The sequence below is a fragment of the Branchiostoma belcheri genome, unplaced genomic scaffold (assembly GCF_001625305.1).
Source record: "Branchiostoma belcheri isolate BF01 breed outbred unplaced genomic scaffold, Haploidv18h27 scaffold148, whole genome shotgun sequence".
NCBI lineage: Eukaryota > Metazoa > Chordata > Leptocardii > Amphioxiformes > Branchiostomatidae > Branchiostoma > Branchiostoma belcheri.
This window is the reverse complement of record NW_017802913.1, coordinates 47,669-61,092: the sequence shown is the minus strand read 5'-3', so window position 1 is coordinate 61,092 and position 13,424 is coordinate 47,669. Positions and strand designations below refer to the sequence as shown.

General features: G+C 40.9%; 1 protein-coding gene across 2 annotated transcripts in view; it reads right to left on the bottom strand.

Annotated features, from left to right (window-relative positions):
- The window catches only part of LOC109465114 (dynein assembly factor with WDR repeat domains 1-like), a 38,135-nt gene that overhangs the window by 21,004 nt on the left and 3,707 nt on the right, over positions 1-13,424 (bottom strand). The window contains exons 2-6 of one of the 2 annotated variants that reach the window (XM_019762255.1): positions 8,073-8,145; positions 7,225-7,316; positions 5,776-5,828; positions 3,519-3,577; positions 1,431-1,553 (exon numbers count right to left, since the gene is read on the bottom strand). In XM_019762255.1, coding sequence (XP_019617814.1) covers positions 1,431-1,553; positions 3,519-3,577; positions 5,776-5,828; positions 7,225-7,316; positions 8,073-8,145 — 400 coding nt within the window. The remainder of the gene's footprint in view (positions 1-1,430; positions 1,554-3,518; positions 3,578-5,775; positions 5,829-7,224; positions 7,317-8,072; positions 8,146-13,424) is intronic. The other variant, XM_019762256.1, reaches the window with a different exon arrangement.

Here is a 13,424-nt window from a genome sequence, read left to right as displayed (position 1 = left end):
TACTTGTCACTGGAATATAATGAGACAATAACAAGAACAATTAGTAAATTACATGTATAACTGGATGAACAGTATATGCCTCTTTTACATGAATCACATTATTAACTTAACATGTCTATGATACCACTAAAAACTAAAGCTGACATGCACAGTTCTACATGTATGTTATAGGCCAGACCCAAACCAATCAAGAGCTGCAGAACCAGGATTAGGGGGCCAAATTCACACCACTAAACCATTTTGTTAAAACAAAACTTTATGTCACCTAAAGGTCATGTCCAGAGAATGCCCAGCGCAAGATGTAAGAATATTTCTATTGGAGTACTGTAAGTCTACAAATTTCCGCGGTATATTTAGATTCGCGGAATTCGCGGGGGCCTTTGTACCGCGAATCTATTTCCCCGCGAATATGTTTTGCGTAAGTGTGCCCCCCACCCCACATGCATTCACGACGGACTTCGAGTTCAAGCGAAACACGCGATCCACAAATCAACTTTATTCTTAGCAGATGTACGTAGTTGAGTACTGTATCGAAACTATTAAAGTTAAACTGTTATAAAAAAATAATATTAATATGAGAAACCGAATAGCGATAGCAGGCCGTGTCAACCGCGTACCGCCCGACAAAAATCTTTGCATGTAGAGCGCCGGCCATACCGCTAAAATGCGGGCACATCGGGCATGTCTACAAATATTCTGGCAAAAAATATAAATTATAATTGTTGGTACCTGGGAAATATTACTTGGTTCTCTTTTACTGGAGTTTTTTCTTGTTTTGATGGGTATAAACGCTAGCGTAACGTGGCTACAAGAAGGCGACCTTGGGACACTTCCGCATTCATCGAACGCCAAAATCTCACATGTTTTCCTGAAAGATTCTTTTCATTATGCATTTCTTCACTACAGTGTCAATCTGGAAAATAGCGCGTTAGCGATATTTCCGAAGAAAATTGTTTCACTCGCTTCAGTTTGAATGTGCATTACCGCTGGCACGACGTAACAACCAATCAGAGACGCGTAATGCGGACATGTGATGCAACATTTGCATACCAACAAAGCATGCAGGCAGCCTCGCGCGGGGCAGGAAACAAATTTTTGCGCCGCGTTTTAGGAGATAAATGCCGGGACACAAACTTTCATTATTCTTAAAATGCATTTTACAAATTCTTTTTTGAATAGCCAGGGAGAAATCGCGAATCTAAAAATACCGCGGATTGTCCATTTTCCCGAAACCGCGAACTTTAGGCCCCGCGAATCTAAAGAGACTTACAGTAGTATCAAGGTCAATCAGCAAGTGCCTACAATTGACCTTCACCATCTGGTTCACCTCCCCTACCCACCTGCAGATCTTGAGTTATGCCTCACCCCACATCATCCAGACCCAAAACTACACTCCATTTTTCATGGAGTTAAAAAGTTGCTCAACTTACCCATATGGATTGTTAAAAGCAATGGCATAAACCACATTTCTATGTCCCTCCAGGGTGTGCAGTTCTTCTCCTGAAGCAGTGTCCCAAACCTTACAGGTTCTGTCATAGCTTCCTGTGATAAACCTGCAAGTTACACACAGTTCAGAGCCTGTCACTCACTGTGGCTTGCAAAAATAAAAACTGTGCGTAATCATGAGAACATCAATTTGATTTGTTGGTTCTCTGATTTTTTTCATTAAAAATATGAAGCGACAGGGGAAAAAATCCTATGATAGCCTCAAATGCTATCATATGATAAGAGACATAAACTTTCAAAATACATGTACTAGGCTGCTTATTGGTACAGGGGGAAAACCTATTTTGATAAAGAGGGACTTTCTGCAACTTTTGGGCTAAAATATTGAGCATTTTAAAATTTGGAGTTGATTCAGTGCCCAATTATTAGCTTCACAAAGGGTTAATGGAAAAAGGAGTCCAGTCCGATTGGCGGAAAAAGCAGTCCAGTCCGATTTTGGGGTGGAAAAAGCAGTCCGGTGGTTTCTACAAAATTCTACGAAAGACCATAGGCACAATTTTTTCATGTGTGTGTACTTCTAGTTTCTATGGGGACTTCGAGCTTCTATGAGTACTTACAGTTTCTATGGGTACTTAGAATTTCTATGACTACTTAGAGTTTGTATGGGAACTTGAATTAGCATATATGTGACTCACTATATGCCGCCTTAACCCGTAATTCAGGCAGTCTTGGGTGAGGAATAGCGGACAACCGATTTACACCTCTTGGGACCACCGAAAAGTAGTTTCTATACAAATGTACATACAGGTCACCTATCCACAATAAACAAAAGTTAATTATTAAGAGATTCTTTCTTACAATTGTACTTCCGGTACTTACATGCTTGTCGGTGTAATGCAAAGTCTGCCATACGCGGCTTTAGCAGGGGCCGGCTGGATGTTGGGCAGCTGGCAACCGTAAAGCGATTTAATCAGGCTACTTGCAAGCAGGATCGGCCCTGGAAATTTCGTCAGTTGACCGCTTCATCTTTTGACTAATTATTATTACTTATATGTAAGTAATAATCCGGAGGTATGATGATGACGATGATATGTAAGTTACAAACTGTAAGTTCCCGTACAAACTCTAAGTTCCCGTACAAACTCTAAGTACTCATAGAAACTCTAAGTTCCCATACAAACTCTAAGTACTCATAGAAAATCTAAGTACCCATAGAAACTCTAAGTACTCATAGAAACTCTAAGTACCCATAGAAACTAGAAGTTCACACACAAGAAAAAATTGTGCCTATGGTCTTTCATAGAATTTCGTAGAAACCACCGGACTGCTTTTTCCACCCCAAAATCGGACTGGACTGCTTTTTCCGCCAATTGGACTGGACTCCTTTTTCCATTAACCCCTTCACAAAAGAATGCTTTTCACAAGCTGCAGTGCAAGGTTCCCAAAAGGCTGCCATATGAAGAGACCTGGACAGCTAATATCATATAACAACTGAATCAGATATACAATGTAAACCATGTGATGATGTGCAGGTGTAAAATTTTATAGTAAACTTGCTCAAACAGACAGGCTCTATATGCCAGCCATCTGGCCATAACGACCACTTTTTCTCCGTCCCCAATTTTTCCCACATAGATGTAAGCATTTAGGGACTTGCACTATTTGGAACCGAACATGACCCGATCTCTGCATATAATCATAATGATTGTATCATTTCTCAAGGACACGGTGTGGCAGAGAAGTTTTTTGATGATAACTAAGGAGAAATCTATAATGAAATACATAATGTAATACCAGTTTGCCATAGACTTTGAAAGCATATGACAGTCTTTGCACAATGTAAAATGGCGCTGACTGGGTCATTTTGGGTCAATGGTGCAGTCTTTTTTAAAATGGGTGGTAATTTTGGCACAGTTTTTTGTGTGTCTCTGCCTTGCCTTGCCCCATGCTTAATTTGAATAAGAAGACCACAGTCTACAAACTTGTCTGCTCATCATACTATAGTTTGACTACATATGCATGATACATGTACCTTTCCAACGAATGAATGCAAAGAAGTGGATGGGACTTACATTGATCCAGACTTGTTGAAGGCAACATTGGTGAGTGGAAGAATATGAGCCCGAAGCACCTACATCAAAATACAGTTACTGTTAAAATGATCCTTCCCACAACAGTCAAGTGTTTTATATCATATTGGACGATTGAATGGAGACTTTTATTGAACATAATAACACACACTGGGTTAAATACATACTATTAGCAGATCACAACACATGGATACATGTATACGTATACATATTAATACATGATCAAGCTAGCACTAGTCTATTGTCTTATTAGTAACTAGAGTTCCCCGATCTCATACCTTCATCACTCACCTCACCTCACCGGTCCCATAGCAGTCAAGTTACTGCCATCGGGGCAACAAGACTGTCCATCTGATAAATGTCAAAACCTTCAATAGTCCTATCATGGAATGCAGCTTATTTATAGAAAATCCCGATAAATTATGCAAATAACATCCATATATGCATAATTGTCACATAATTATATTAAGCATAACGTAAGCTACCTACATACCTTCCTCACATTATGTAAGTCTTTATGGCTGACAAATTATAGATTATTCGCCCTGATTGTGCAAATAGGATACTCATTTTCATGAATTATATATGTTAATCATGTTCTCAACCAAGAGTCTTATATTAACAAATGATGCCATTCTAGTATTTCCTCATAAATTATGCAAATGAGGTCCTGAATGGAATACATTATGTTAAATAATGTTGACCTTTACTGAACTTTCAAATACCACAAGTATGAAATTCCAGGCAGTTATCATTACAGAATTATAGCATTTTCTCATTAATTATGCAAATTAAGTCTTCATTTACATAATCAATATCTGCCTATGTTTCTCTCATTCTCAATTGCCAATGTCACAACCTTCAATAGTCCTATCATGGAATGCATCTGTTTTATAGAATTTCCCCATAAATTATGCAAATTACATCCATATATGCATAATTGTCACATTATATTAAGCATAACGTAAGGTACCTACATACCAAAAATTACGATGATCCGTCAACTGGTTCTTGAGTTATCCTCTTTTGAATATTTTCAAACAGATAGCCCTGCAGTTCCAGAGCCCAAACTCACGTCACTTCTTTCCCAGCAGAAGTCAGTTACCTACCATCCAAATTTCATAACCCTAGCATGTCTAGATCATGAGATATCAAAACCGGAAGTTCAGCTGCAGCACCATAACAAGCCGCTGGGGGTTCCAAAATCTAATTATTTTGAGGTCTCATCAAGACCTACCCACCTACATGTACCAAATATCTAAACAAGCCATTTAAGCCTTCTCAAGTTCTCGTGTCTCCAGATGGACACACACATACACAAACGCCTCTGAAAACGCCTTCTAGGTAATTAAGTACGTAAATATTCTTGAAACCCCATGATGCACTGCTTTTCAGTAAAACGTTCTCATCGCCTGGTTCAGGGTCAGAGTAACCACTACTGTCTGTCTGTGACTCATAATGAAAGGGTTGCCCGGCCGATCAAGGCCCAGACATGCCTGCCATTGTAAACAGCTAGTAGCAGAATGAAACCGGTGACGTCACAGGTCCAGTCGCTGCGCCTAGTGGATAATCGGGCGCTAGCCGGGAACACTGAGCAGGTCAGATATCACTGCAAATATGTGCGGGGTTGGCAGAAACCAATAAATCATCATTTACAAATAGGATTTTGGGTGGAAAGGCCCTAAAACTGAAAGTATTATTTTGTCCTAAATATCAAATACCTAATGTAGTCCCCAAAACAGTTTTCAGTAAAATATTCTCAAAACTCCCAAGACACTGTCAGGGCTTTTCAGTCAAATGTTCTTGAAACCCCATACAGGGCTATTTATTAAGTCCCCAAATAGTGCTTTTCAGCATTTAGGTGTTTTCCAATCCCCCATGTAGTGCCGAAAACCACCATACACTTGCTTTTTAGTAAAACTGTTCAAAAAGTCCCCACATATGGTACTTGCAAGGATCACCCCGTCATAAGTACAAATTTTCACACTTTTGACAGGATCCATGCATAATTTATCTGTTAATGTTCTATGTGCCATGCATTACATGTATCAAAGCCTATGATGTAATGATGCAATTGCATTAATTATGCAAATTTCATTTACATAATTTACATTCGATTGTTTGCATCTGCTTAAAAGTAATATGGTAGACTATGGTACCTGTAGTATGGACTGAAATAATAGTTCAATCAAGGGGTCATGACAGTTGTCCGACAAGGGAAAATAATATTACAACTTACCTTGAACAGGTAAAAGGCATGGTCGTCAGCAGCAGAAAGTTTCAGCTGAAGTTCTGATGGCCATGTCAAGGATCATCATTAAGCTTACCAATTGAAATATTTACTATTTGTCGTTGAGCATAAGCGCTAAATTTCCCTCCCAGCAATAACAATGCAAGTTAAAACTTGGAATGCCAACCAAATGTTAAATTTTGCTTTCAGTTCACCACAGCTGTCAGCTGCACCAGGTTGTATCATGTTTAACATTTGGAACAACATATCAACAACCCCTTTCCACACTAGTCTTGCGTTCTATTGAAAACCTCATTGGAAAAACTAATCAGAACCTGGCACCTCTTTAATTTGTCTGACCCCTTTTCTGAATGGTAAAACCCGGCATTCTCCAGCCAAAACAACAGCCAAGCCATAAAACCCGAATAAATAAATAACACCGAAAACACATATACAATTTTAAAAAGGAAAGCGCATCATCTGGACCCCAATAGCAAAACGTATACATTATACCGAGTCACAGACAAATCCGTCCAGCCCACCATAAGATACATCTGCGAACATTCAAACGTCAACCACTAACTTAACTCTTCCGCGGAAGGATGTCAAGATCTTCTTCCTCATAGCTCAGGGGCAAATATAGCACACAAAAGATTTAAAGCAGATAAAAGAATATTACGATTTGTAAGCACAAACATCTTTCCAAGGAGAATAATAATAATGGACAGAACAGGGGAATGGTCATTAAGGTACCAAAAATTATACTAAGTGCATTAATATGCAAATGATTTGTAACTGTTACAATGTATATTGTTAATGTCATAATGTTACAATGTCCATAGATAGCATTGTATTCTCGCCGGTTCTAACCCCTTCCTCGAGCAGGGCCAGCCACCTGTTCGGACATGTGCCAGCGCAAGTACCTGAGTCGTGTTTGAACAGGTGATCTAAACCGGTTCCATACCTGTTCGACAGAAGGGGCTTTAGAACCGGCCGGTTGGAAGTTAAATAAATAGTTGAGTTGAGTTCAAGTCTTCATAAAGTGTAGATGTGTATTTCTTACAGATTGATGTTGAAATGATGGAAGATTTTGGCTTCTGATTGATACAAAAGATCCCGTCAATATTGGAAATTAAAATATAATTGACAGTATGATCATGTCAATAACAGAAATTTGTACTATTGATACGTGTAACATCTGTGTCCATAATATCACCACCTTGAGAAAAAGTGTGCTTAAAGATATTTTTACTGCAACATACCCTAGGTATGTACATTTGAGGTGTGCAGGGTGCATACCAAAAGTATGTTGCAGTTAAAATATCTTAAAGCACACTATTTCTCAAGGTGGCGATATTATGGACCCTGGTGATATTATGGACACAGATGTTACAGAAATAACCAGAAAATTTACTTTTTGTATTGTCCCAATGTTACATCATGCAGCTGTAAGGATACTGTTGATGAGTGTTCTGACTTGGTCCATACGAGAAGGGGTGATGAGTGGTTCCTTACGAGAAATCTCATCTAATACTGCATCTACATCAGTTCTGCAAAAAGAAAAATCATAAAAATGTATCTATACTATAGATAATATACAGATGTACATGATGTACATATCAAAATAAAAAATATTTGTAAGTACTTTTATGTTCACAACGGCTAAATACCCGACCGACACTATGAATCCCCTAGACTTTTTTTGGGGCCGCTTGTTGTTACTGATGATCACTTATACAAGGAGACCTGCCAGGAAAATGAACATCCAGCGTTACAATGAAAGAAATTTACCTTAGTTTCCGTCTGTCTCATTCTGCAACTGCAATATTTTTCACATTTTCGTTACCGATAGACATCTAGGAATCATAAAGAAGTTTACAGGCCGCGTTTGGTTTGGATCGAGCCGATAAGTGACACCACATGCTCACACTGTGACGCATGTAAATTTTCACTCAAAATGAGAAATTAGCACCCAACAATACGGAGCATTGGGGTCCCACTATTGTATAATTACTCTTTTGTTCTTGTGGCTAACTTGTTTTCTTTGCTCCAAACTCCAAACAAAAAAAAAGGCTAGGGTTGGTAGTTTTTTTCTACGGTTAGTTGGGAAACAGGAAACAACTTTTTTTTTGCCTTGGCCTAAACCTATTATTATAGCTTGCGAGACCTATATTCTCTCCATTTGCAGAGAGGATGTTGGATTTGGGAGCTATAATAGGTCTGGTAACCAGGCTACTTATATATAATTTCAGGACTGAAACCAAAAATCCAACAGTAATTTTCTTAAACACACAATTTGAACTTACTCTGGTTTCAGGTCCAACAGATCCACAGACTTCGTCTTGGTCTGCCCTCCTTGTTCATACTCAAGGATGATCCCTGCAAGAAGTGAAGAGAATCTTGAAAACAAGAGTCCTTTGGACACAAATTGTTGTAACAATTTTCACAGTTTAAACACCGACAAATGCCTGGCCAGCCGCTATGATGCTACTACTACTGTAGCTGGCACAATTCACCCAATATCTGCCTAGAAAAATGCTATTAAAGCTTTTTAACGTACGTAAACCTATGAATTCAAAATATTTGGGTGCACTGGTGCATTGTAAAAATTCTGACAGTTGCACTATATTTCCTTATTGGCTAAACATTACCCATGCAATTGCAGCCTTATATAGGGCTGAATTGATGCAATCAATTTACAATCAATTTATAATAACCTAAGAATCAACTAGAGAGGCCGACATTTGCTTGGGAGCAAATACAGCATATTTCAGTCCATCTCCCTCCCACGCAAAATTGGACTATTCCAAACTTACCCCAGTGTAAAACTGGCAAAGATTCTCAAATAAATGAATTATATATAGTAGCTATGTAATTGAGAACAAAGATGAAAGAACAAGCACATTGAATCTCGAAAGCTTTACTAATCTTATTACAGGTATGCAAATACTAACAATGATGTGATTTGATACATTTTGAAGGTCTTAGGCACATAAAATTGAATGTGTGGGTCATTACGCACGACTTACGTGCAATGTGACCTCAGGTAACCCACAATGGAACATGTGTTCCATGGCCAACGGCAGATAGAACGGGTCATTCTTCAGATAGAACATGGAACGGGTATAGCAATTTTGGCCCTTTTTTGCTGAAAAGAGTCATTTGGAAGTGGTGTATGCCAAATATGTGACTGCTATTCTGTAGACACATGTTCAAGGTACCCTTATACTGAATTTCAGATCATTTGGTTGTAAAACCAGGGCTCGGGATCCAAAAATCCATTTTTTGGCAAAAAATGCCCCAAAAAAACCTTCATAAAAATTTTTCAAAAGCCATGTATCAGAAAAATGAAAAAAAAACCTGGGGGTATTGGCCCACTCTACCTCCATGCCAAATTTGAAGTCATTTGGCTGACAAATGACAGAGTTGAATCCCTTTGACTGTTTGGCAGGAGGAGGAGAAGAAGAAGAAGGAGAAGAAATATGAGAGAACACAATATATTTCATCCATACCATGGTATGGACTGAAATATAATCAATAATCACAAACAATGACATAATACACATGATACATATAAGTAGTACAAGAAGGTTTTCATATTATTTTTCTGAATCTGATGTTAAGGATATGCTGTATAAGTTACTGCTATACATTTAGCATTTTGACATACGTAAATCTATGAAGATATTTGGGTGCACTGGTGCACCCACAGAAAAAAATTGGGTGCACTGTAGCACAGCTTCAAATGGGTTGGCAGAAAAACCTGTCCAGTCTGGACTGGTCTAGGGGGGGCAGAAAAACCTGAATAAAGGCTCTGGATGGGGGTTCCAGGCAATCCTCTTTAAAAATTAAAGCATCCCGGATACCCTGGACGGCGTCCCTGGCCATCCAAGCCCGCCCTGGCCCATCCCAGACCGTCCCCCCGTCCCAACATAAGTTAAGGCCGTCCAAAAATTGACGCTCCGGGCAGCTGGGCCAATCCCAGAAACCAGGGACGCCTGACCGTCCCTCCCAACCCGTCCCTGGCCCGTCCAGCGTAGGCACAGGCGCCTTACGTAAGCCAACGTTAATTGATGCCGGGTGATGTTAAATGAGTGAGGTGATGTTAGCGGGTGCCAGGCGCGCACAGCGGGGTTTTGGCCCTTGCACATGCGCACATTCTTGAAGGCGAGAACAGTGTTCAGTTCATGTCCGGGCTTTTGTGCCTCTTGAAGCACATTTGTAGGATAGATCCACTACTCAGCAGCGGCACTTCTTCCCACAACATCGTACACATTTATATAATTAACTAGTTCATCAAACGAGGATCGTTCTCAATGAAGAATGGATATTCGTGGCGGGGCACCAGAAGCAGAGTTACAGCAGTAGAAAAACAGCGATGTTGACAAACAAGTTTATCTTTCAGTTTTTCTGTTGAAGGACAGATAAGTGAACAACCATTTATGTGGTCAGATGTTACGATCAACAGTCAGACAAAGAACAAAAATTACGCCGACGATCTCGCCACGTGCACCCTCCCAACCTGTTTCCAGCACGCTTCTGGAAATTGTTTTGATACCGTAAAATAAAAAGACGCACCACAACATTGTAGAATACATGCATACAACAGTGTTCGAAATACTTTTTTTCAGGTACGTCCAAAATTGCACATTGGCAAAATTTTTAGGTGCAATTAGAAAAATTTATGTGCAAAATTATATTTAGCCTTGCATCTTTAGGTTTGCAACTGTTTTACTGTGTATTAACCTTCTTAGCCTGCCGCTGCATATAGAAGTTTTAGTATACATTAAAAAGAAGGGACCAAACAAAACATGAACAATGCTAGTATCATCTGTGTTTATAAAAAAAAAAAAGAAGACACAAAAAAAATTTGTCGGCATTAGCTTCAAAGGACGCCGCTAGTGACTTCTGGCCCTCTCACTCGTCATACCGGGGTATCATGTCACGAACACTACAGTTGGAACTTCCACATCTTATACGGCACATAAAGAAAATTTACCAACAGTATGCGAGCAATAAATTTCATTTATTTTGCATATTTGTTTACCTTGAATATCGTGCATGATATAAGGAAAAAATACTGCTTAGAAAAAAACAACGTAAATTTTTGCTTCTTGGCGCTCCCCTCCCCCTCCTCTAGGGGCGCGTCGTCAACATCGGCCGCGGCCGCGGGATCCTCGGAGACGGTGGACCCGGTGGCATCTCCCAATCCACCGTCCCCGGCTGCACCAGTCTCTGTCCACCGCCACCGGCTGCACCAGCCTCTGATGCCGGCTGGGCCCGTGAAAAGAACTTGAAAATCGACCCCTTCTTCATGGGCCCTTCTTCATGCTTTACAAATTTCCTGGGTAGCACTGAATGCTGGGAAATCCGAAAACTCTGTTTTTCACCGAATTTCCCCGAAAATTGGACGAAAAAGCCGAAATTACTCTGCCGAAGGACTTCGTCCCACATCGGGCAACAAGTTTCGCGGGTCTCACCATATTTGGTAAATCAGCCACGTAGGCCTTCGCGTCTTGCCATATTTGGTAAATCATTACGTAGTGCCTTCGCGTCTTCACCTGGGGACGAGAGCAGCTTGTTCCCAGGATGTACAGTAAGGAAAACAATATGGCTGCCATGCGCCCAGCGCGATGTCGACACAGCAAGAAACTTCGGAGATACGCAGTGCAAACATGATATATCGGTATTTTCCAGGTGCAAAATTGCACATTCAAAATATTTTTAGGTGCAAATCTTGAAAATTACGTGCAATTTGCACATTGCACCTTTGTATTTCGAACTCTGATACAATGCCTGACGTTTTAATTAAGGGTTAATGACCCGCCCCAAGGTGAATATGGTGTGATAAAGCCTTGTCAGTTGCTATAAGGCCACACCAAGTAAATTTTATGGATGACGTCCTTTGGAGACCCTAAATCTAATGCGAGAGGGCGAAAAAAAAAAAAGACGGGCCCTAAAAAACAAGATGCCTAGATAAGAAATATACTAAGAGACGACAAATGTTAGGACACAAATTGAATGAGGTGACACAGTGTAACAAGCAAGAAGTCAGGTGGAACAGCAGTTGTCGTCCTGTGAGTTTGGGGAGATAGATGGAGCGGTCAGCAAGTTTCTTCAAATGTGGCAGCATGTACCAAACTGAATTCCTGAAGTCATGATTTCGTTGCTTGATGCTTTGGTCCGTACAAACCTATTTGCGGCACTGTCGTGACTCTTTGGTCATAGTTACAGGAAGCGGAATTTCTTGTTTTTTTTCTAGGAACAGGCCAAAATCAATGCGCGCGCGGACGTCATCCATAAAATTTACTTGGTGTGGCCTAACCACCGAATAAAGCCACCAAGTGAGCGCAGCGGCTCAGGACACCGTCCAGAGCCAATTCACGTTGTCCGAAAACCCGTCCATAAAAGCGCCCGGATCTGTCCCAGAGCCCACCCAGCCCCGTCCCGGAGTCCATCCGTACCGTCCCAGAGCCCACCCAGCCCCGTCCCAGAGGCCATCCGTACCCATCCCTGCCCCCATCCCAGAGCCCCATCCCGGACCCTGTCCCCCAGGTCGGGGTGGACGGGGTCAGGTGCATTCGGACCATCCCCGACCGTCCAGGCCAGTTTTTTAAGCGCCCGCTGGCCACAAAGGCCACCCCAGACGGGTATCCGTCCTCAAAAGGATGCCATCCCGGATGGGCATCGCACTGGCCACCCAATCTCTTCACAGCATCGCAATGTCTCAACATAGCAGTGTCTTGAATAGTGGCTATTTGGACTTTCTATCAAAACCAGGCCTTGACCCCATGCAGACCCTTTTACAAGACTGGACTGGTCCCCCCCCAACAGTCCAGACTGGACAGGCTTTTCTGCCAACCTGCTTCAGTTTCAGTTTATTTCAGTTTATTGAGATACCCTTTAGCCCATTATGGGCTATTCTTCCAGGGTTCCTGCTGTGCAGGTATTTCTGATGTCTATGTACTGTGTTTGTATATAAATAATATTTGTGGATATTTATTTGCAGCATTGTCTCTGTGTTACTGTTACCACCGTTTGTGGTACTAGTAATATTTCTACATGAATTTTTGTGATCAGTTTTTAGTAAGATTTAAAGCCTGAATGGTGAAGGTAAATTTTGTCTGGGGTAGGTAATTTTCAGGGTCGCCTGCACCAGTGCAGGTATGCAGGAAGAAGTCTTCCTATGTATTTTGAGCCCTGACCTCGGGTTGCATAGCAACAATCCACTCACATATTACCACCTGGTCTACACACCAGGGCCTGTCCAGACTGTCATGCAGGCAAAAAAGAACACTTCATCTTGGGGAACCATCCTAGATCATCCTAGGGAAATGAGTGTTTTATTAGTTGATATAACAGTTAATAGTTTCTACTGCTACCATAATTTTGTAACGTCAACGACGGTTTGGGGAGGGAGCGCCGTCCAAATTACTAGTAAGTCACGTTAGCCCATAACGTTATTTATGTAAGCCGCCGGAAACAAATGTATGCCCACTCAACACAACAGCCAAGCATTGCTGCTGAAAATACCAAGTTGATGAAGATGTCAAATAAACTTGTGACGTTACGTTGAACTAATTCACGTTAGGCTTCTGGGTGAAAAACATTTAGAAAACAGCTGAGGGATGTCGGATCTGCCGTCATTCTATTGGAGG